At 54.8% G+C, this 20,338-nt stretch overlaps 2 protein-coding genes across 9 annotated transcripts; one reads left to right on the top strand and one right to left on the bottom strand.

Moving 5' to 3' along the window:
- Positions 1–1,133: 1,133 nt before the first annotated feature.
- ZNF7 (zinc finger protein 7) lies at positions 1,134–13,294 on the top strand. Of its 6 annotated transcripts, none has more exons than XR_010658726.1 (6): positions 1,155–1,264; positions 1,739–2,691; positions 3,291–3,417; positions 4,725–4,841; positions 6,139–8,265; positions 8,385–13,293. XR_010658726.1 is itself a non-coding variant. In XM_065903623.1 (6 exons), exons 3-6 carry the CDS (start codon positions 2,689–2,691, stop codon positions 7,920–7,922), a joined length of 2,031 nt encoding a protein of 676 aa, XP_065759695.1. In that variant the 5' UTR covers positions 1,156–1,264; positions 1,739–1,791; positions 2,459–2,688; the 3' UTR covers positions 7,923–13,293. The 6 variants fall into 6 exon arrangements, 5 of the variants coding, with proteins under 5 accessions (XP_065759697.1, XP_065759698.1, XP_065759694.1 ...); XM_065903623.1 differs by having other exon boundaries at positions 1,156–1,264; positions 1,739–1,791; positions 2,459–2,691; positions 6,139–13,293; XM_065903625.1 differs by having other exon boundaries at positions 1,134–1,264; positions 2,459–2,691; positions 6,139–13,293.
- A 1,211-nt stretch (positions 13,295–14,505) lies between these two features.
- COMMD5 (COMM domain containing 5) lies at positions 14,506–17,743 on the bottom strand. Of its 3 annotated transcripts, none has more exons than XM_065903627.1 (2): positions 17,470–17,743; positions 14,506–16,416 (listed from the first exon to the last, which is right to left on the bottom strand). In XM_065903627.1, the coding sequence occupies exon 2, from the start codon at positions 16,362–16,364 to the stop codon at positions 15,690–15,692; it is 675 nt and encodes a 224-aa protein (XP_065759699.1). In that variant the 5' UTR covers positions 16,365–16,416; positions 17,470–17,743; the 3' UTR covers positions 14,506–15,689. The 3 variants fall into 3 exon arrangements, with proteins under 3 accessions (XP_065759699.1, XP_065759701.1, XP_065759700.1); XM_065903629.1 differs by lacking the exon at positions 17,470–17,743 and adding an exon at positions 17,147–17,450; XM_065903628.1 differs by lacking the exon at positions 17,470–17,743 and adding an exon at positions 16,979–17,122.
- Between the last annotated feature and the right edge of the window lie 2,595 nt (positions 17,744–20,338).

Genomic DNA, 20,338 nt, shown 5'->3' with positions numbered 1-20,338 from the left:
AAGTTTCCCCTTCCACCTCCCCTAGGAGTCTGTCCAGGAACTGACTCTGTCCACCTTCCTTGGGCTTGCACCCATTCACCATGGCTTTGCCAGGGACCCCAGGGTTTGGATCATCAATGAGGCTGGTGTCAGGGCCCTCCCCCGACCTTGCCGCTCCAGGGCTGTCCAGTGTGTAAAGTTCCAGGCGCCCAGACCTCACAGGAAGCTGTGGCCTCCGAAGACGCGCGCAGCGACCTCCCCAAAGCTGAGCTGGGCCGCCGAAGGGGAGGCTCTTGCCGAGTCCCAAAGAAGTTGGGGTTCCCTTCCCCTACACACAGGACCGTGTGGGTCTGGGAGAACACCCAGAACGGGCTGCCCCAGGAGCCAGACGAAGCTGGGGTGGGAGAGAGCACAGTGAGGAGCAGTCTTGACCTGACACCCGGGCGCGCCGCCCTTCGCCTGAGGACCCACCGCCTCAGGTCTCTCGGCGGGTCCTAGGTTGTCCTGCTGCCTCGAGCCCCACGACGCAGTCAAGGACCTCAGCCAGAAGTCCCGGTTGACGTCTGCCCTAGGCCTCTCCTCCTGGTGGTCCTCACCCTTTCTGCAGCCCTCCCAGTCTCATCTCTGGGCTGTCGGTGCCCCTCCACATTCTGCGGTGCCCGCGGCTCGAGACATCTCCACACCAAGGACATAACATCTACTCTCTCCACAGTGCTCCTCTGCGCCCCACCTGGCCGCTCGCCCCCGTACTACACTGGGCACAGCTGGGGCAGCGGCGTCTCTGTAGTCCTGGAGCCTGGAACAGGCCCAGCAGGCGCGTTCTGCCCGGCAGCAGCCCGCACACAGACCCAATGCGAGGACCAGCGGCCCGGAGAGTGACCAGAGGTGCGCGGGGACGGCCCGGGCGACCCTCAGGCCGCTCTCTTCCGGCTTCGTCCGGGTCTGCTCCCTGGTCCCAGGCCACACAGCAGCGGGCCCTGGCCCTCACTTTCCCTCGGCCCCAGCCCCGCCCTCCTTGATCTGTGACCCCTCCCTCCTTGACCTGTGGCCCCGCCCTCCTTGAACTGTGACCCCCGCCCGCTACGGGCGCTGTCGGTTCCCAAGCTATCTGGCCCCGCCCCTTCTCCGGCTCCCAGGGTTGGGGGGCCGGCTGGGAACCACAGAGTCGGCTGGGCCTCCGAACCGCCCAGAGCAACCGGAAGTCTGCGGGGCGAGCGGCCGCGAGCGGCCGAGGCCCGTTTCCGGCGTCGTCGCGCTGCTAGAGTCTCTCGCTGGCTCCGGGAGGGTGAGTCGGTGATGAGGGCGTCGGTTAAGGTTGGGGCTGCCCACGTGCTCCTCCCCCTTGGGCTTAGAGGTCTCCCACCGGCCCCCGCGTCCTCCCGCCTCCGATGCGGCGGGTCCCGCGCTCCCCCGGCCTCTCCGCGGGGAAGCGTTAGTGGAGCGGGCGGCTCTGCGAGCCCGTTGGCCCCGGGTAGGGCGGTGGTCGTGGTCGAGCCTTGGCCGTCTTGGCCGGGAAGAAGCGGGAGGGGTCATCCCGCAGATCCGGCCTCGCAGCAGCCTCGTAGCCTCCCCTCCGGTTCTAGGCATGCTCCAGCCTGCATACCCATCATCTCCCTCGGGGGCACTCTTTTACCCTCTCTCACTGCTCCTCCAAGACCTAGACTTCGTGAAGGTGGCCAAAAGGGCTATGTCTTGGGGTCGTAGGCTATGTATTTTCTCTTAATTCTGGCTGCCACTTAGGGTCTGTACTTCTCTACAGGGGATCCAGGATCCAGCACTGGGAGGCACATGCTTGCTTCTGGTCAGGCCGAGGTGGGGAACCGCCTGACAGTGATCACTGCTGTCTGAATCAGCTCATGGCCTAAAGCTTCTTCCCTCAAGCCGCTTTTGGAGTCAAAATCTCTCCTAGGAAGTCCATTTCCCTTTCTGACCTCCCAGGAGGATGCTAGGGGAGGGGTCAGGTTTTTGTCCGAGGGTTGGGGTGTGCTCAGGTGTCCCCTCCTCTTTTCCCTACAGTCCCTCCTGCTGGTTCCTGTCTACTCCAGCTGCCAGTCACATCATGACTCATCTTGCTGCCTGAGATCTTGCCCCACTGGCTCATTCAGCCCTAGTACTTCCTGCCTCTGAGGGTCCTTCCTGCCTCTGGCGCTTGCACACTCTGTTCCTGCTGCCAGGAGTTCCCTCCCCACCCCCATTGGCACCGAGTTAGCACCTAGGGGAAGTGACCCATCAGACTAAGTCAGGGTTTTCTAGTTTAAATGCTTTCTGAGTCCCTTGTACTTTTGCTGTCATCCCAGTTGTAATTTTGGCTTGTTTCCATGGTCAGTTAACTTTCCCCCACTAGGCTGCTCCAAGAAGGTAGAGTCCTTGTGCGTTGTTCAGTACTACATCCCTATTGCGTAGCCGAGTGCCTGGTACACGTGGCAACTATCCATTACATGTTTGTGGAGTAATTCTTGCATGTCACACTCTCTGAAAGATGAATGAAGCTTCGGAGGGCAGATACTGTAGTGCTACCACCATTTTGGCCCCACTGCAAGTCCCTGCCAGAGAACACTTGGAGTTGGAAGTAAAAGATTGGAGGATACGGTACCCCCTCGATTAGTCTGGAAGTGAGACATTGGGGCCTCCAGGATCGTGACCTCTGACTCTGGTAACTGCCAACAGGGCTCTCAGCCAGGATACGTGGATTCCCACCCACCAAGCCTCATGGTAGGAGTCTGACTTCCCCTGTTCCCTCCCTCGTCTTGTGAGGCCCCTACCTGCTCCTCTGGGTACCTACTGTGCCCAATGGGCCTGGACCTAGACCCTTGGCCTCTTGCCGACCCCTTGCCAGTCTCAGGTGTCTCCAAGGTAGTGAGCAAACCCTGCTCAGATTGGGCCTGCCTGAGGCTCTTAGGGGAGGGTTGTAGATCCCCATGGTCTGGGTCCCTCCCTGTCCTGCATACTGTCCCTCCCCTTGATTTTTTTTGTGTGTGTGTGTATGTGTGTGTAATTAAGTTTTATTAAAGTATAAAGAAGATAGAGAAAGCTTCTGACATAGGCATCAGAAGGGGGCAAAAGAGTACCCTGTCCCTCCCCTTGATTTTATTTTCTTTTTTGGTCACACTGCACAGCTTGCAGGATCTTATTTCCCTGACCAGGGATTGAGCCTGTGCCCCCTACAGTGGAAGCAGAGTCCTGACCACAAGACAGCCAGGGAATTCCTTCCTCCCCTCGATTTTAAAACCAAAGGGGCCTGATGACTGTCTCACTCAACTTTGTGGTCTGTGTGCTTGAGACAGCCAGGAGACTGGTGTGTGTCCTTTCAGGAGGCTGTGACATTTGGTGATGTGGCCGTGCACTTCTCGCGGGAGGAATGGCAGTGTCTGGACCCCGGCCAGAGGGCTCTCTACAAGGAGGTGATGCTTGAGAACCACAGCAGTGTGGCTGGACTAGGTGAGGCTTTATTTGGACACCCCTACCCCTTCTATCATCGGTCAGCACCCACCTATTTTGGTCTGTGTTAGAGGCTGCAGGTCTGGAGGCCATGTGGTCAAAGGCTAGGCAGGGGCTCAGGACTGTGAGTCCTTGTGGGCCAGAAGCTGACCCCAGAAGGAGTCTCGGTGAGCCAAGCAGGCTCCCAGGTTTACATACATCATGTGATTCAGTGCTCACAAGGTAGGTGGACTTTCTGCCTGAGTGAATAGAAATAGAATCCAAACTTGAAATAGCTTAAATAGCTACTCAGTCAGATTTCTTGTTGTTTTTTGAGTTTAGTATTTACCTGTTCTGTGTTTACCATTTTTGTATCTAGTTGGTGTATTTCAAAACGTGAAATTTTATGCATAAACATCACTTCAGCTGCATCCTACAGATTTTGACTCATAGTAAATACAGTTGCCACTTACTAATTCATCACATAGTTTCTGGATAATAATAGTTTTGAGCCACCCACTGTGATCGCTGTTGTGTCCAGCTTCACTTAGATCAGGTGCAGTCTGTGGTATTGTTTCATGGCCTTTGCCCGACCCCCTTGCTGGCTGCCCAGGGATGTTTCTCTGTGAGCAGCACACGTGTGCTTGGCAGGAACCTATTTCCTCTTGAGTGTGGGATCCTGCTGTCACCTGAGCCTTTGACCTTCTCTGCCTACTGCCTTCTCCACCCCATGGCTGAAAACCTGAGGAGTGCTCTAGCCTGAGGGCTTGACCAACCCTTGGGTGGGCTGGGAGCACTTCACACAGCTGCCCCACAGCATGGGGGCTACTGGCCCCAGAGGGCAGGTGCCAGGGGGTGCCTGCTGTGTCCAGCCCTCTGCTGAGGCCCTGGGCTCTGTGTGAGGACTTGAGGCTGGGGCTGCTGGCTGATGATTGGGCTTCACACCTTCTGATTTAAAATCCATTTTGTTGGTTGATTTGTTGTTGTATTGTTTCTTAAGCAACCGTACCTCTTGGAGCATCCCTGAGGGGACTGAGGGAAGTGCTGGCTGTGCCTGCGCCTCTCCCCATGGGGGAGAGCTGGCCTGTGTTCTGCAGACTTGGGTGACAGGACTCCCTGGAGATCCTGGCCCTGTCTCCATTTGCAGCAGGGCCAGACTGGGAGTCCAAGCATTCCTCTCTGTCCAGCCTCAGGAGGCAGCAGGTCTGGACAGGAGGCCCCTGTGCTCCAATAGCCCCAACCCCAACTCCTGGGGACCAGGGAGAACTGAGTCCCAAGCAGCACTCCCAGCCACAGTGATGCCGTGTCCTCCTCTGCTGCCCCCACAGCAGGATTCCTGGTCTTCAAGCCTGAGCTGATCTCCCGGCTAGAACAGGGGCAGGAGCCATGGGTCCTCGACCTGCAAGGAGCAGAGGGGAGAGAGGCAGCCAGGACCACCCGGACAGGTGAGGCTTCTGGGCACAGGAGGGATTCAGGATCTCCATGCCTGGCGAGGGCTCAGGTGGGAAGCTGCAGGGGGACCCCAGAGGCCATCCATGCAGCTTTGCTGAGCTGCCTGGGGATGCTGTGGGGTGCACCTAGGCGGCCAGTCACGGGGCGTAGGCCAGTCATGGGGCAGCCTCAGGAAAGACTAAACTACAGAAAAGCAAGGGCATAGCATTCCTGTGCATTATGGCAAGACAATTTGTTTTTGAACCACATTTTGTTCAGTTTGAGTTTTACTAACATTCTTATTAAGCAAAGGCACACGTGTGACTCTGAGCAGCTGTTCACCTGCCATTGCCACGCTCCCTCCAGAGTTTCATGGGGTCTGGGTGAGCCCAGCCTCTCGGATGAAGTTCCGGCGCTGTGTTGGTGTCCTGAAGCTGCTGTAACAAAGCACGCAGACTAGAGGCTTACCACAGCCGAGACTCATTGTTCCTTCATTGTGGGGACCACATGTCCAAGATCAAGTCACAGGCAGTGTCGTGTCCCCTCTGAAACCTAGAGGGGAGGATCTTACCTGCCTATTCCAGCTTCTGGTGGCCCCAGGTATTCCTTGGCTGGTGGCCACATCCCTCCATACCTCCATGTGGAGGGCAAGCAGGGAGGTGGGCCCTCTGGAAACCCCCAGGAAGGAGGCATCAGTGTAGTCTCTGTGGCCACCTGGAAGCTGAGGGGCAGGGCAGCAAGGGATGGACACAGCAGTGTGAGTCAGCGGGCATGACTGGCAGCCTGGAGGGTGTGGAGGTCAGGCTCTGGGCCCTGCTCAGAACCCCACCCAGTGGACAGCTGAGGCCCACCTCTCTTGGACTCACCCCTGTGTGCCCCTTATCAGCTCTGATGCCTCATTTTTCTCAGTACATAACACCCCTCTGTTCAATTTTCAGTCCCTCTTTCCTCCTCACTCTACTCTCACAGGCAGCCTAACCCTGCCTCTTATCCTCCACCCTTTTGGGCTCACTTTGCTCTTTTGTGGGTTTTCCTTGTACTCATTCCCTGTGAGATGACCTTTCCTCCACGTAGGAGAGTGGCTCTTTGCAGTCTTCCAGGTTTATAGTAACTGAATGAATGCATTAAGCATGAACAGAACCAGATTTTGACCACTGTCAAAAGGCATTGACTTCTCATCGCATCTTTCCAAATGCTCAGTACAGCCTGTTCTGGGAGGTGGCTCAGTCCCAAGGGTGGTATGCACCTCCACACCCCTGTCTCCTTTCTCTGACGGGGGATTAGCAGCAATTTGCTTCCTGTTCATTTCAGATTCTACAGTTGGGACTGATGGTGAGCAGGCCTGTGAGGACATGGACAGTCTTAAATCAGAATCCGGGGGGGTCATGGTCAAAACCTTGCCCCAGGACTTTCCCCAGAGTCCTGGCTTTGGAGACACCTCAGATCCTGAAGTCTGTTCACAGAGACAGCCAAGCTCTCTCTTCCATAAAAACTTCTTGAACATGGGGACCATGGCTCCCAGGAAGGCCTTCACCGAGGACGAGTTCCAGGGTCATGGTGAGCGGGGGAGCAGTGGCCGCCTGGGTTGTCAGCCTGATCAAAGTCAGAGGTCCTTCCGAAGGTGTGATGTATGTGGCAGGAGCTTGCGATCTCCTTCAGATGTTGCTCTGCACCAGGAAATGAATACCCAGCAGAAACCCAACAGATGCCAAGAGTGCCAAAAAAAGTTATCTGATTGCTTTCAGGGGAGACATCCGAGTACCTTGTCTGGAGAGAAACCGTATGAATGTAGGGAGTGTGGGAAGGTCTTCAGGTTGTGCTCACAGCTTACTCAGCATCAGAGGATCCACACTGGAGAGAAGCCGTTTAAGTGCACTGACTGTGGGAAGGCCTTTCGCCTGAGCTCAAAACTTATTCAGCATCAAAGGATTCACACTGGGGAGAAGCCCTACAGGTGCGAAGAATGTGGAAAAGCCTTTGGGCAGAGCTCCAGCCTCATCCATCATCAGAGGGTCCACACGGGAGAGAGGCCCTATGGTTGCCGGGAGTGCGGGAAGGCCTTCAGCCAGCAGTCTCAGCTGGCCAGGCACCAGAGGACCCACACGGGAGAGCGGCCCTACCCGTGCCCAGAGTGCGGCAAGGCCTTCAGCCAGAGCTCAACCCTAGCTCAGCACCAGCGGATGCACGCTGGGGAGAAGGTTGAGCTCCCGAGAACCCCGGAGAGTCCCAGCCTGGGTGCACGTCAGAGGATGCATGCTCCCGAGAAGCCTTTTAAGTGTGACGAGTGTGGGAAGGCTTTCCGGTGGGTCTCCCGCCTGAGTCAGCATCAACTGACACACACTGGAGAGAAACCTTATAAATGCAACAAGTGTTCGAAAGCCTTTGGTTGCAGCTCACGACTTATTCGCCACCAGAGAACTCACACTGGAGAAAAACCATTTAAGTGTGATGAGTGTGGGAAAGGCTTTGTCCAGGGCTCACACCTCATTCAGCATCAGAGAATTCATACCGGGGAGAAGCCATACGAGTGCAGTGACTGTGGGAAGGCCTTCAGCCAGAGCTCAAGCCTCATTTACCATCAGAGGATCCATAAGGGAGAGAAGCCCTATGAGTGCCTCGAATGTGGAAAAGCCTTCAGCATGAGCACACAGCTCACGATACACCAGAGAGTGCACACAGGTGAGAGGCCGTATAAGTGCAGCGAGTGTGGGAAGGCCTTCAGCCAGAATTCCACCCTTTTCCAGCACCAGATTATTCATGCTGGGGTGAAGCCCTATGGGTGCAGCGAGTGTGGGAAGGCCTTCAGCCGGAGTTCATACCTGATTGAGCACCAGAGGATCCACACTCGTGCCCAGTGGTACCGTGAGTACGGGGGCACCCTGGAGGCTTCCACCCACGCGAGTCGGAGGAGAGTTAATACTGTAAAGAAACTTCACAAATGTAATGAATGTGAGAAAATATTCAGATGGCGGTCGCATCTCATTATCCACCAGAGAATTCACACTGGAGAGAAACCTTACAAATGTAATGAATGTGGCAAAGCTTTTAATAGGAGCTCAAGGCTTACTCAGCATCAGAAAATTCACATGGGCTAGACCACTTGCCTTTACAAATGTGTATAAATGTGAATAAACCTACAGCCTTAACTTATTTGACATGGGATCTTTTACACTTAAGATTTAGAACACTGGGGAATATTCAGAATTGCTCTCTTAGGGAGTGTTGAGATTCATACGTGGTATATGTTTTTGCTGGCACATTTTACCTTATCCCCTTCAATAAATCTCGTGTCTCTCACATCAGGGTGACACGTGTAGCATTTGAGTTCTCAAAGGGATGACCCTGGGCCTTGCAGAAAAGGCATGAGAAGAGCCCCAGCAGCCCCACCAGAGGAGTGGGATGAAAGAAGTTTCCAGGAACGTCTTCCTTAGGCCACAGGTACTCAAGACTGGCTTCTGCAGCAGGGATGTGTTTGTGCAGGGCTGTTGGAGGGGTACCCGGGCTCCCCTTTTGCTCTCCCCACTGGATACGCCTCTCAGAGCAGCCCTTCTCTTCAGGGAGGCGCTGGGTCCATGCAGGCATGCCAGGAGCAGCACCCAGGCCTGGGGACAGTGTCCCTGGCCTGCTTTAAGTCCAGAACCCAGTGTCCTCCCTGAGCGTTGTCTCACAGTGGTTACAAGAATGAAAGAGCAGCGCTGAGGATGCCACCAGAGGCATATCCTCAAAACACCACCTACATGGACCACCAGAACTGGAAGGTCTGCAAGCAGATGCGTGAGCCGGTGCCTTTGCCCAGGCCGATGGGTGGTGGAGACGCCTGATCACCAGGATCAGCATTGGGATGTGGCCTCACGGGCCCCACAGGTCCCAGGGCAGAGGGCCTGTGGGTGCCGAGCACTGGGTGCCAGTGAGCAAGCCCGCTCTCCTGGCATCGCCTCCTGCTCAGGTTTTCTCTGCCAGCATGGCCTGGTTTGGGTCGAGTGGTCAGAGCACGTGGCCATCTTGTCACCGGCAGGAGGAACGTGCAGGGAACATCACTGCTCTGGTTTGACTGACAGGCTGGGCTGCAGAGCGACTCCTGGAACAGCTCCTCAAGGCCTGCAAGCCGCAGGATGAGGCTGACGTGCAGCAGTGGCGCCCACAGAGCCTAGGCCCCTGGGCTGTGCAGGGGGACTCAGGATGAGGAGTGTCACCAGGTGCTACCCAGGACCACCCCATGAGACCTGGCGATCTTTGGCACCATTGCTGATAATCACAGGGCAAACGGCTGTCTCCCATGGAGGGGCCACTTCTCCCGTGTCCGACAGGTGACCCTGAGGTCACTTGAGGACTTTTATTGCAACAGGACTTGGGTTACGTCACACAGGTTGGGTTAAGCCCAGGTTCGCCTTGTGTGACATAGCCCAGTAGCAGCCTGTGGGTTTCTCTCAACAAGTGTCAGCCGCTCCAGGTGCCTAGAGAGGTTGGGACAGCCGAGTCCAGGAAGTTCTCAGCAAGTAGATGGGACTCAACTCCCCAGCAGCTCAGCCTGATTGGCTGCTTCCCTGGCACAAGGTGTGGAGGTCGCAGCGCTGTCTTGGGACAAGGACTGCCCCCCCTGCAACTTCGGTATGCTTCTGCCCTGGGTGGGGTGCACCATGCAGACAGTGTGCTCTGCGGCAGCTGTAACCCCCCGCTACACCCGCAACTTGTGTCTGAAAGTCTGTGCAAGAGGGCAGGGACCTTTCCAGACGCCAGAGGTTACGTCTCCACCTCAGCTGCTATGCTCAGCCAGGTGGTCACTGCTTTCAGAGCCGGGCAAGGTGGCACCTCTAAGTGGGCCACATCTTGGGCCTTGTGAGCCACCTAACAGTGGGACAAGATCAAGGTCCTGGGTGGCCGTGCCACACCCCCACCCTCTGCTGGTGCTAGGAAAGTGTCCCATAAGGGAGGAGTCCATAAGGGAGTCCTGCTGGCCACTCCTGGTAATGACGCACAAAGGGGTGTAGGGCCTCTGGACTCCAGGGTCTGCACCACAGGATGCTTGTCTTTCCTGACAGCACTTGCAGGCCAGCCAAAAAGGGCCAGAGGGCGCAGCCTTAAATGCACTCTAGCACCTGGACTTGGAATCAACATGGTCCTGTTGGGGGCTGGCCCACTGTGTGCCCCGCAGGCCAAATGCTGGCCTGTGCCCACGTCTGTGAAGCCTGGTGATCAGCCTGAGGACAGTGGCCTGGGGCCTCCACAAAACCTGAGCTGGAGTCAGTCCTGTAAATGCACGCATGTCTGAGAAATTAATCACAGACAGCCAAGGAGGCTTCGCCAATACGGCAGTTGCTTCTGATCAGACAGCCTCCTGGTTTTCCTTCCAGGCTGATCGGCAGGGCTGCTGACCGCGTGGGCTTGGTGCTGCTCACAAGCCATGTGTGTTTGAATCACCTTCAGAGTGTTCATGTCCCCATTTACCTTGTGACAGGCGTAAGAACTAAGAAGGGTTTTTACATTTTTCAGTGGTTCAGTGGGGGTGGTGTGGGGAAAGACCGTTTTGTGACATTTGAAAATTATATTGAAATCAGATTTCAGTCTGACCAAATAAAGGTTCTTAGAACACAGCTGGCCCTTTGCTTGCAGGGTGCCTCTGACCGCCTGGCAGTCCTGCCTCCAGCCTTTGAGGGGTTATTTTCCGTCTGTTCTTAGTGTGTTTCGTTCACTTAAGTGTCCCAGGATAACCAAAAATTCAATAGAAGTAAATCTCAAGCCCTACATGCCAGCCGGTACTGGCTGCAGAAGTATTGGGTGAGGCCTCTCCTTAGCTGCATGAAAAAGGTTTGTGGTAGTGTGTCGCCTGACGATGTTGCGTTCAAACTGCTGCTGCGTGGGTTTCAGATCCCAGAACACTTGTGTGTGTGTGCTGGGAGGAGAGGAGAGGGCTGCCTGCCAGGTTTGGGAGTTCTGGACTATTCTACTTCCAAGCTGTATTTCCCAATTGGGGCTTCAGGAACAGTAAACTCATTTTAAGAATTTCTGGGAATTTCTTGGCACTCCAGTGGTCAGGACTCAGCTTTCCCCTAGATCCCACAAGACGCCCAGCATGGCCAAAGAAAATCTCCAGAACACTTACAGAATAGATTCTAAAATACTTTGGATTTCTCTTTTGGAGAATAAATTAAACTCATAATTTTAACCTGAAATTTGTCCTTAATTATCAGATAAGCTTTATGATACTTTGAGCATTCTGGAAGCTTCACTAATAAAGTGGGGTGTCTGTGCAGAGCCCAGTGGGTTTTCACATCCGTGTGTCCCCTGGTGGATGTGGCTTGCACTCAAAGCCCAGGAAAAGTTTGTTGAATGAATGCTGTGTTTGAGGTACATCCAGGGTTTGAGGTGAAGCTTTACAGGCCCACAGATGAGAGAAAATGCTCCAGCGCCAAGAGTTTCCACAGAGGTCTACATGAGGTCAAACATCTGTTCTCTGTCAGGTCTTGTTCTTATCTGGGGACAAGGGCAGGGCCAGCCCTGCCTCCAAGTGGATACTGAGCACAGGTGCGGCGGGCCAGCGCTCTGCAGCCTGGGGGAGCCCTGCGGGCGCGCAAGGAGACAGGCATTTAGAGCCACCCTCACCCCACCTGGTTTTCCATGGCCCTGGAGCTAAGAGTGGTTTTTCTGGGTTTGGCTGTGCTGGGTCACAGTTGGGGCACACAGGATCTTTTAGTTGTGGCATGCAGGATCTAGATCCCCCACCAGGAATTGAACCCGGGGCCCCTGCACTGGGAGAGTGGAGTCCTAGACACTGGACAACCAGGGAAGTCCTAAGAACGGGTTTTAAATGGTTGGAATAAATTTTGTGACGTGAAATCAAAATTTCAGTGTCCACAGGACATTTTATTGGGATACAATCATGCACATTGTTTTCTCTGGCTGATTTTGAGCTACAGTGGCAGAGCTGACAGAATCATGACCTGAAAGGCTAAAATATTCTCTAGCCATTTAGAGAACAGGTCACCACACCCCGTGCAGGTGAGGAGGGCCACCTCTGCTGGCCTGCAAGCCTGTGCCTCACAGCTGGAGGGAGCTTCTCCAGCTGGATCACATCCACCTCCCTGCACACAGTCAGGCCAGAGGCTGTGCACAGTCTCGAGGCTGGTGGCCCTCATTACCTGGCTCCGTTGAGTGCCAGGAGCCAGCAGTCCCGGGAACAGCCAGCTGCCCGTCCTCTGCTTCTCACGAAAACCTCTCTCTGTACAGTGATGCCTGTGTCACTGTTTGCCCGTGTGCGCCTCCTTGAGACAAGCACGAGGGCTCACAAATGGACAACCTGGGGTTGGCAGCATTAGAGCTGTCAAGAGCTCATTGGAGACCAAGGCAAGGGGTCGGCGTAGTCAGGGCCCACCACAACCAGCCTCCCGAGGATGGAGGTCAATGTTCTGGTCCAGGCATTCCTGACCAGTGACTTAAAAGGCACAGATGGTGCCTTTTGGGGATGGGGGAGAGAAGCAGGTGAGCAAGCAGAGCTCTGCACCCCCAGTTAGCGGCCTGGACCCCTCAAGGGTGGAGATGACAGCATGTATAGACACAGAGCCTCAGAGGGGCCCCATACCCACTGAGTCTGCTGATCCTCCAGGACCTGGGGAAGGGGACTAGCAAGGTGGATGGACACACCCACACGGCTGACTCGGGAGACAGCTGGACTTCCCTGGCCGGGAGCACAGGGACAAAGAGGTCTCTGTAGCCTGGCAGGCAAAAGGGTGTGCAAACCGTAGTCCTGATGCGGGGGGCTCCGAGCCTCAGTTAGAAAAGCACCCCTGCCTGCCAGATCAGCCGAGAGGATGAGGTGGGCTTCAGTTGAGAGCTCTTGTCCTCCTCCAGGGTTCCTCGGGAAGGGACCCTGTGTGTGTTCCTGCCAAGCACGTGCCTTAAAATCATGGAATCATAGCCACAGGGTCCTGTGGCAGTGGAGCTCAGAGCTGGGGCACCTGGGGCAGGCTTGGACTCCAGGCCTCGTTCCTGGTTGCACCAGTGAACTTTGCTATGCTAACCAGCAAAACAGACACTCCCCAGCCTGTGGACTTCTATCCTGAATGCATGTCCTCACTCGGGAGCCAGCATGGAGCGCCTCTCTCGCCACCAGGTTCACATGCCCAGAGAAGTCAGTGGATGGACAGGTAGGAAGGGAAGGTTGGCGGAGAACCGACCACCAGCTCCCCCATAAGCTGTGTGTCCTTCGGCAAGACTCAAACCTCTCTGCACTTTGTCACCATGTCGATGCCTTTGAGTTAACAGGGTTAACACGAGCCTGGCGGAGCCTGCACCTGGTGGTTCCTTCCATCTATACCTTCTCCCCACTCGGCTGCGTCGTCAGGGCCTGGCCTATAGGGGGCGCGCAAGGACGTACTTTGGGAAGTTACGGAGGTAATGTCCGAATTTGGGGGACTCAGGATTGCAGCCCGCCAGGTTCTTCTGTCTACTGTGGCATTTTTCCAGGCAAGAATACTGTAATGGGTAGCCATTCCCTTCTGCAGGGGATCTTCCCGACTCAGGGATCGAACCCCTGTCTTCTGCACTGCAGGCGAATTCTTTACTATCTGAGCCACCAGGGAAGCCGCTAGGGCTTTAAAATGGTCGCTTTTTTTTTTTTTTTTTAAACAACATTATGCTAAGTAAAACGCCAACACAAAAGGCTAAGTTCAAATCTGGTCAAGAGGGTTTCTCCATGGCTGTCTATGTGCAAAGGAGCTTTTTGATTCTTTTCAGTTTTGTTTGTTTTTATTTTTTAGGATTTTCCAAACATATCATAACAAGTACATATTTCTGACACATGCCTGACGGTTGAGGAAGAAGTCACGGCAAAGAGAGCCTCCATCACTGGTTGAGGGAGATGTGGTGCTCAGCTTACTGTGCAGGTCCTTGTGGGCAGGCCTAGGCAGCAGCGAGGATGGCCCAGCCCAGCTCCTATCCTCAGGGAAGAAGGGCCCAGGCTGCTGGCTGATGCTGGAGACACGGGGAGTCCGCAGCCCTCGGCTGAGCTAGGACTGAGTCCCATGTGGGGCCTGGCTAGGGAAACCCCAGCTCTGAGTGCAGCCCCCAGGGCACCTCCTCTTCTCTGTCCCTTTGGCCCAACTTGCTGGGACCCTCACTCAGGGAAAGGCCTAATTAATCAAGATCATGGGCACATTCTGGAAACAGCACAGAGGAAACACTGCTGCTTTTGATGGGTTCTGGCACAGAGTGGGGACAGAAAGAGGGTGCTGGGAAGGCCAGGGGCTTCCAACACAGACATGGCAGGATGCCAGGTGGGCACCCAAACCCAACTGCTATTTTTCAGAGGAAGCTCCTGCCTAATGCTTGGGCCTATTAATCCTACCAAGCTGTGACCTGGTTTCCTGGTAGAGCAAACCATAGAGGCAGGGACACTGCCAGGCCCCCTACCAGGGACGCAGTTATGCCGAGGGGACAGGGCTGGTCAAGGGCTCTGCACACTGCTGCCCGACAGGCACTCAGGAGAGGCCTGTGCACCCCCCTCCCCAGCACTCTTCAATTGCTGAAGCCCAAACCCCTGCTGAGCCTGTATTTAAAAATGCAGCCTCAAGAAAATAATAATAAATAAATAAATAAATTTTTTAAATGTGGCCTCCAGGGAGGTGATTAAGGTTGGGTGAAGTCATAAACATAGGGCCCTGATCCCACAGGACTGGTGCCCTCTTTTTTTTCTTTTTTCCCCATTTATTTTTATTAGTTGGAGGGGACTGGTGCCCTCTTAACAGGAGAAGAGCGCTCTCTCTCTCTCTCTCACACACACACTCATACACTCTGTCACATACTCACACACACATGCATACACATGCACAGAGGGAAGTCCAAAGGTCGGTGGAGAGGCTTCACCAGGACCTGACCGTGCTGGCACGCTAACCCCAGCCTCCAGAACTGGGAGCAAGTCATTTCTGTTGTTCAAGCCACTTGGTCTATGGTGGTCTGAGCTGCCTGAGCCACCCAGCCACAAGACACCTGGGCGAGGCCCCCACTCCCCTCTCTGCCGCCACCACCAACTCCAGACTCCTCACCCCCATTCTGCGGCCTGCCCTCTTCAGTCAACACAGTATCCGGTGTGATCCTCTAACACGACTATCCATCACACGCATTTCACTCAGAGTTGAGCTGAGTTCCCAGAGAGGCCCTGGGCCTGCCCCTGTGCCTCCACTCACTTCCTCCCACTTGGCCGCAGCCCCGCGCCCACAGGCTCTCCCTCCGCGCAGCATCCCTGCCTCCTCTTGGCTCTGGAACCACATCCTCAGGAGACCCGCCCCAAGACCCAATTTAAAGTGCAGCCCAGCTCTCCCACCGTCCTGCCTCCAATCTCCGGAGGCTGCTGCACCTCCTGCAGCACCCACCCTCTCCTGGGCTACACTGCTTGTTTTTATTATACCTTCCTCCCCGCACCCCCTCCACTAGAATGCACTTTAAGGTCAGGGATTTAAGATGGGGAATGAAATGTGCACCCTGAAACACAGGGTTCCCAAGAGCAAAGGAGCAACAGTTTGGATGCTGCACGGGGCAGGCTGAACAGCCTGTGTCCTCACAAAGGCCTTGGCCTGAACCCCAGACCACATGTGGGCCCACCAGCACAGTAGGTGCCCTTACCTGGCAGCAAGACTGACCGACCTCTGTGGAGAGGGTGCATGTGGTTTGATGCTTACCCAGAAGGATCTATTTTTTATTTACAGTTGCTTTAGTTTCAAAAAAAAGAGAAAGACACAGCTGTCTACTTCATTTAGAGAAAGACATGGTTACACTCCCTCACTGGAGTGCCTTGTCAGAAGGGCAGGCTTCGCTCTGGAAAGCCCATCTGAGACAGCTGCCTCAGCGACCAGAAGGCACTGGCGGGAGGCTCAGTCCTGCAGCTTGCGCTCGCACCTCTTCTCCAGCTCGGTCATCTCCTTCAGGACCAGGGCCACAGCAAACCGCAGCTCCTGGAATTTGGCCGTGGGAACCTCAAAGTGGAGGGCAGACCCATCTGAGAGCTTCAGGTGCATCAGGACACTCGGCTGCAGGGAGCGGGCCAGGGCGCTGGTGGAGATGGCCACGTCCACCCTCCACCGAAAGTCAGCGACGTGGGGCAGCCGGGCCCCCTGCTGCCTGGCCACAGAGTCAAGGAGAGGCCGCTGGCTACCAAATACCACACTGGCCAAGTCCACAACCAGGTCCTGGGGGATGCAAAGCTCCTGGAGCTGGTTCTTGAAGGTGTCGGGCTTCAGGCTGGCTGGGGGCAGCCGGAGGGCCTGCTGCAGCAAGGTGTGTGTGCCAGCTATCAGGGCACCCAGCTGCTCCTCAGGCAGGTCAGCGCCAGCCTTGAGGTGCCGCACAGCCTCCCGGCAGTCTTCTCCCTGCAGGCTGCTGACCACCAGCTTCAGCAATTTTCTGAATGTGGCCCTGTCCAAGTCCCCCAGGAGCCGGGGCATTGCTGCCACCTCTGGGGGCAGTTGAGCCCCCAGGAAACTCACGCAGTCACTGTGACTGTCACCAGGGCGATGCAGGTGTGCAGCGGCAGGACCCACAGCAGACATCGATGCTTCCTGCTCTTTGACAGGCAGCCTAGTAGGTCTCAGCCGAGCCGGCCTGGAAGGGGTGGGAGAGAAGCCCAGTGACCCCCACACCCTTTGGGCCAGTGAATGAGGACTGACAGGGTCTCCACCTCCCAGATGCTGATGGTATGAACCACTGATGACAGTCAGTGTGACCGGGGGTGCCCTGGAAACACGTGGCAGAAGGCCCTCTCTAGTCCCTGAAAGAGGGGAGGCAGAAAGCAGCTGAAAATGGAAATGAGGTGAGGATAAGAAAAGGAAGAGAACCAGGAAAAGGAGAGCACACATTAGTTCTTCAAATAAACATCGGATTAAAGAATGAAAGAGAAGCGAGGTCCAGAGAACGCAAGGACACAACAGCCACTGTCACTGCCGACTGAAGCCATTCATCCACTCTGCCTCCGCGCCTTGCGCGGCTCTGCCACCAACAAAGAAATTAGGCGCAATCACTCAGGTCGAGGATCAGAACTCAGGCTCGTTCACTCAGAAGTCCCTTCGGTTTTCGCACAGCACTGGGGGACCAGATGGCGCCTCTCAGGCAGAAGGGGCTAAGGAGCACGCGGCAGCAGAGGTGGGGGCAGTATCTGAGAGGTTACCTGAAGGCCGGCAAGACGCCCCACCCCTCGTCCTGCAGGAGCACCCCGCGCACCGCAGCCGCACCGAGTGCCGAGCAGAGCCGTCCTCAGTAAGGCGGCCCGGGGGAAAGGGGGGCTCTCCAGGCTTCCTCGCACCCCGCTCTCCCGGGAAGGCCGAGCGCCCCTCACCCTGGCCGTCAGCGACAAGCTACTGCCGGAACTCCGGGTTTTCCTTCAGGGCCTGGTCTGTGCCGGGACAACCTTCCACTGCCCCGCCGCCGGCCGCTCGGGCTCCAGTCCCGGGAGGCCAGTGCGCTGCCTCCAGGCTCGAAGGAAGGAGCCCCCGAGGCGGCCTCCAAGCTTCGCCGGAGCCACCGCCCCACCAGCGGTCAGCGACTTTCGGCCCCGCCCCGAACTGCCGTATCGGTTTCCAGCCTCCAGGGCGCTCGCCGTTCCGCGGGCAGAACAGCCCTCTCCCACCCCGCAGCCCGCTCTCCGCGCCGCCTCCGCACCTTACGCCCGATCCCGAGCCCGGTGCAGCACCGCGAATAGCCAGAAGCAGGGCCTGGTTCCCGGAACCGACTGGGAGGCGACGCTCGCCACGCCCTACCCCTCTCCACGGGCCGCTCTGGGGCTGCTGGAGGACTGTTCTTGGTGCTCCGCGGTCGGAGGGGCGAGGCCCAGGCGCCGCGTCTGCGGGAAGCTCTGCGGTTTCCGCGGCCAGCTCTGAGGTTTCCGCGGCCGGCTGTGGACCGAAGAGACGCTGTCGGCTCTGGGGTGTGGGGGCGCGGGAGGGGGTGAGTGTAGACTCTGGGTCGCGAGGCTCGCCTGCACAAAATGTGAGCGAGCTTCGTCTCTCAGTCGTTCTCTTTGAATGACGGAGTGTGCATTTATTTATCTCCATGGAGTGATATTTTTAGAAGTCAGTGAGGGACGTTCCTTGGCGTTCTGGTGGTTGGACCTCGGCGCTTTCACTGCCTTGGCTCAGGTTCAAGCCTCTGCAAGCCGCGGGGTGGGGCCCCCCAAAAGTCAGTGAAAACAAGGCAGACAAGTCCGCAAAATGAGCAAGGGAGTTGAATAGACATCTTAGAGAAGAACAATATAAAATGCTGATGAGCACCTGAAGAGATGTTGGGCTTTGCTGGCCATTAAGGAAATGCAAGTGGAAGCCACACAAGAGTTGCCATTTCATACCATCAGTGTGGATACAGTCAGACAAATCATGTGTTGCATGTGCCCCATCCCTCAACTCTTATGTAGAAACCCCGTGTGACCCTATTTGGAAATTGAACCTTTTGGGAAGTATTTAGGTTAGGATGGGATTAGTGTCCTGCAGACTTAAAAAAAAATTACACAATGTGAGAGTTGTGAGTTAAATTTTATTGGGGCAAAATGAGGAGTACAGCCTGGGAGACAGCATCTCAGATAGCTTTGAGAAATTGTTCCAAAGAGGAAGAGAGGAGGCCAATATATAAATGTGATTTTGGTGAAGGGGGAGTATATGTGACAAAGCACATATCTGTTGCAGAAGGTTTCTGCTAGTCACAAGGAGCAGTAGTTGACTTGTGAATCATGAAGGATTTTAATGCTTTTCTAGATATGAGGGATACAAGAATTGGGCTCATGAAATCATCTTCTGAAAATATCTACTTGAAGACATGTTCTGCCAGTTTTTCCCAGAGCACAGAGTGTCATTTCTGATCTCCACTCTCAGCTCTTTTCAGAGGGTGTTGAAAATCAGCAGCTCCAGCAGCACATGATTTAATCCTTGAAGAGGTAGATGACAAGTGCCAATTTGTAGTTGACAACCCTTTAAGAAGGGACAGAGTGGTGACTAGCCCTGTCGACTCTGAGGATACAACCAAAAACTGCCCTCTTCCAGAGGACCTTCCTGAGTCAGGGATCAAACCCACGTCTGCTGCATCTTCTGCATTGACAGGTGGCTCCTTTACCACTAGCGCCACCTGGGTAGTCCTAAATGGAGCATGTTCAAGCCTTATTCTCCACCATGGTCTGGCTCACCTTCCCTACCAAATCACAGGTAAAGAGTCTGCAGATGGGAGTTATGGTCTTGGTTGGAGCCCTAGTGTTTGCATTCGTCAAATGAAAGTTTATTTATTTATTTTTTTTAATCTCAAAGAGCTCTAGAGTTCAGCCAAGGAGGGTACCTCAGGAGCTAGCAAGGCAGGAGCTTTCAAGTGGTCCTAGTTTTGAAAATTGAAATTAATGATGTCAGGTTTACTGGGACAAGAATGTCAGTAGGAAAATTCACAGTTAAGCACCCCCAGGGCTAAAAAAGAGGAGAGAAATAGAAACCAAAGCTTCAAACTTGGAAATGATGCTGTGGCAACTCTGGGGCCTTGGCCAACATGGAAACGACAGATTAGGCCCAAGTGACTCCAGGATAGTGGTGGGAACTGAGGCTCTTCCAGCGCTGGAACTCCAGAGGGCCCTTATCCTCTGTGTAAAGATGAATGAGAAAACATTCCATTTCCTTGCACAGAGATGCTGGGCATCTCCATGAACAAAGGAGATGGAGCTGGGAGTGCAGGCAGGCCACAGGTTGAATCCCTAGTCAGAGAAGATACCACATGCCTTGGAGCAGCTAAACCAGTGTACCACAACTACGGAGCCTGTGCTCTGGAGCCCACACTTGGAAAAAAGAGAAGCCACTGCAACAAGAGGCTACCACTCATTGCAACTAAAGAAAGCCCACGTACAGCAATGAATACCCAGTGCAGCCAAAAACACAAAAAAAACACAACTAAATCTATGTGATCCAAAAGCAAGAAATATGGACTTGCAGAAGATAGCTATACAAATACCACAACACCTGCTGCTGTTCCCATACTTATGAAGCAAATTCCATGGAGTCAGGAGAAACAAACAAATAAATAAATAAATTGTATCTCAATAATGCTGTTAAAAAAATTTTTTTTAAGTCAGGCTGTCTTATTTTCCAGGCACAAAAATCAAAGGATGTCTGAAGGCTGTTTAACATCTCAGCAGCCAGCCTTCTGCAGGGGAGGAATAAGAGTAGGTGTGGGTGCCACCAGTCACCTCTAAACTTCCTAGGACCAATGGAGCTGAGCCCCTGGCCCTGTCAGAGGACTGCAGTGTGACTTGGGCCAAGCTTCTCAATTCTGTGCCCAGCTCCACCTGGAAGACAGAATGATGACAGTGCCTACAGAAAAGGAAAAATTAAGCCAAGCCTAGTATGCAGAGGCGCATTTTGTGTGATGGAATATTCAAGAAAATTAGAGATACCAAGGGAAACTTTCATGCAAAGGTGGGCACAATAAAGGACAGAAATGATATGCACCTAACAGAAGCAGAAGATATTAAGAAGAGGTGGCAAGAATACACAGAACTATACAAAAA

Source organism: Muntiacus reevesi, chromosome 12, assembly GCF_963930625.1.
Source record: "Muntiacus reevesi chromosome 12, mMunRee1.1, whole genome shotgun sequence".
In the NCBI taxonomy this organism is placed as follows: Eukaryota; Metazoa; Chordata; class Mammalia; order Artiodactyla; family Cervidae; genus Muntiacus; species Muntiacus reevesi.
The sequence above is the reverse complement of the archived record's forward strand: the minus strand, read 5'-3'. Positions and strand labels throughout refer to the sequence as shown.

Bases quoted from the DNA above. Each gene is read 5' to 3' on its own strand.
- ZNF7 (XM_065903625.1), top strand. The intron at 3,418-4,724 runs GTGAGGCTTTAT...CTGCCCCCACAG, and splicing joins CAGCAGTGTGGCTGGACTAG to CAGGATTCCTGGTCTTCAAG. The intron at 4,842-6,138 runs GTGAGGCTTCTG...TGTTCATTTCAG, and splicing joins AGCCAGGACCACCCGGACAG to ATTCTACAGTTGGGACTGAT.
- COMMD5 (XM_065903627.1), bottom strand. From the start codon at position 16,364: ATGTCTGCTGTGGGTCCTGCCGCTGCACACCTGCATCGCCCTGGTGAC.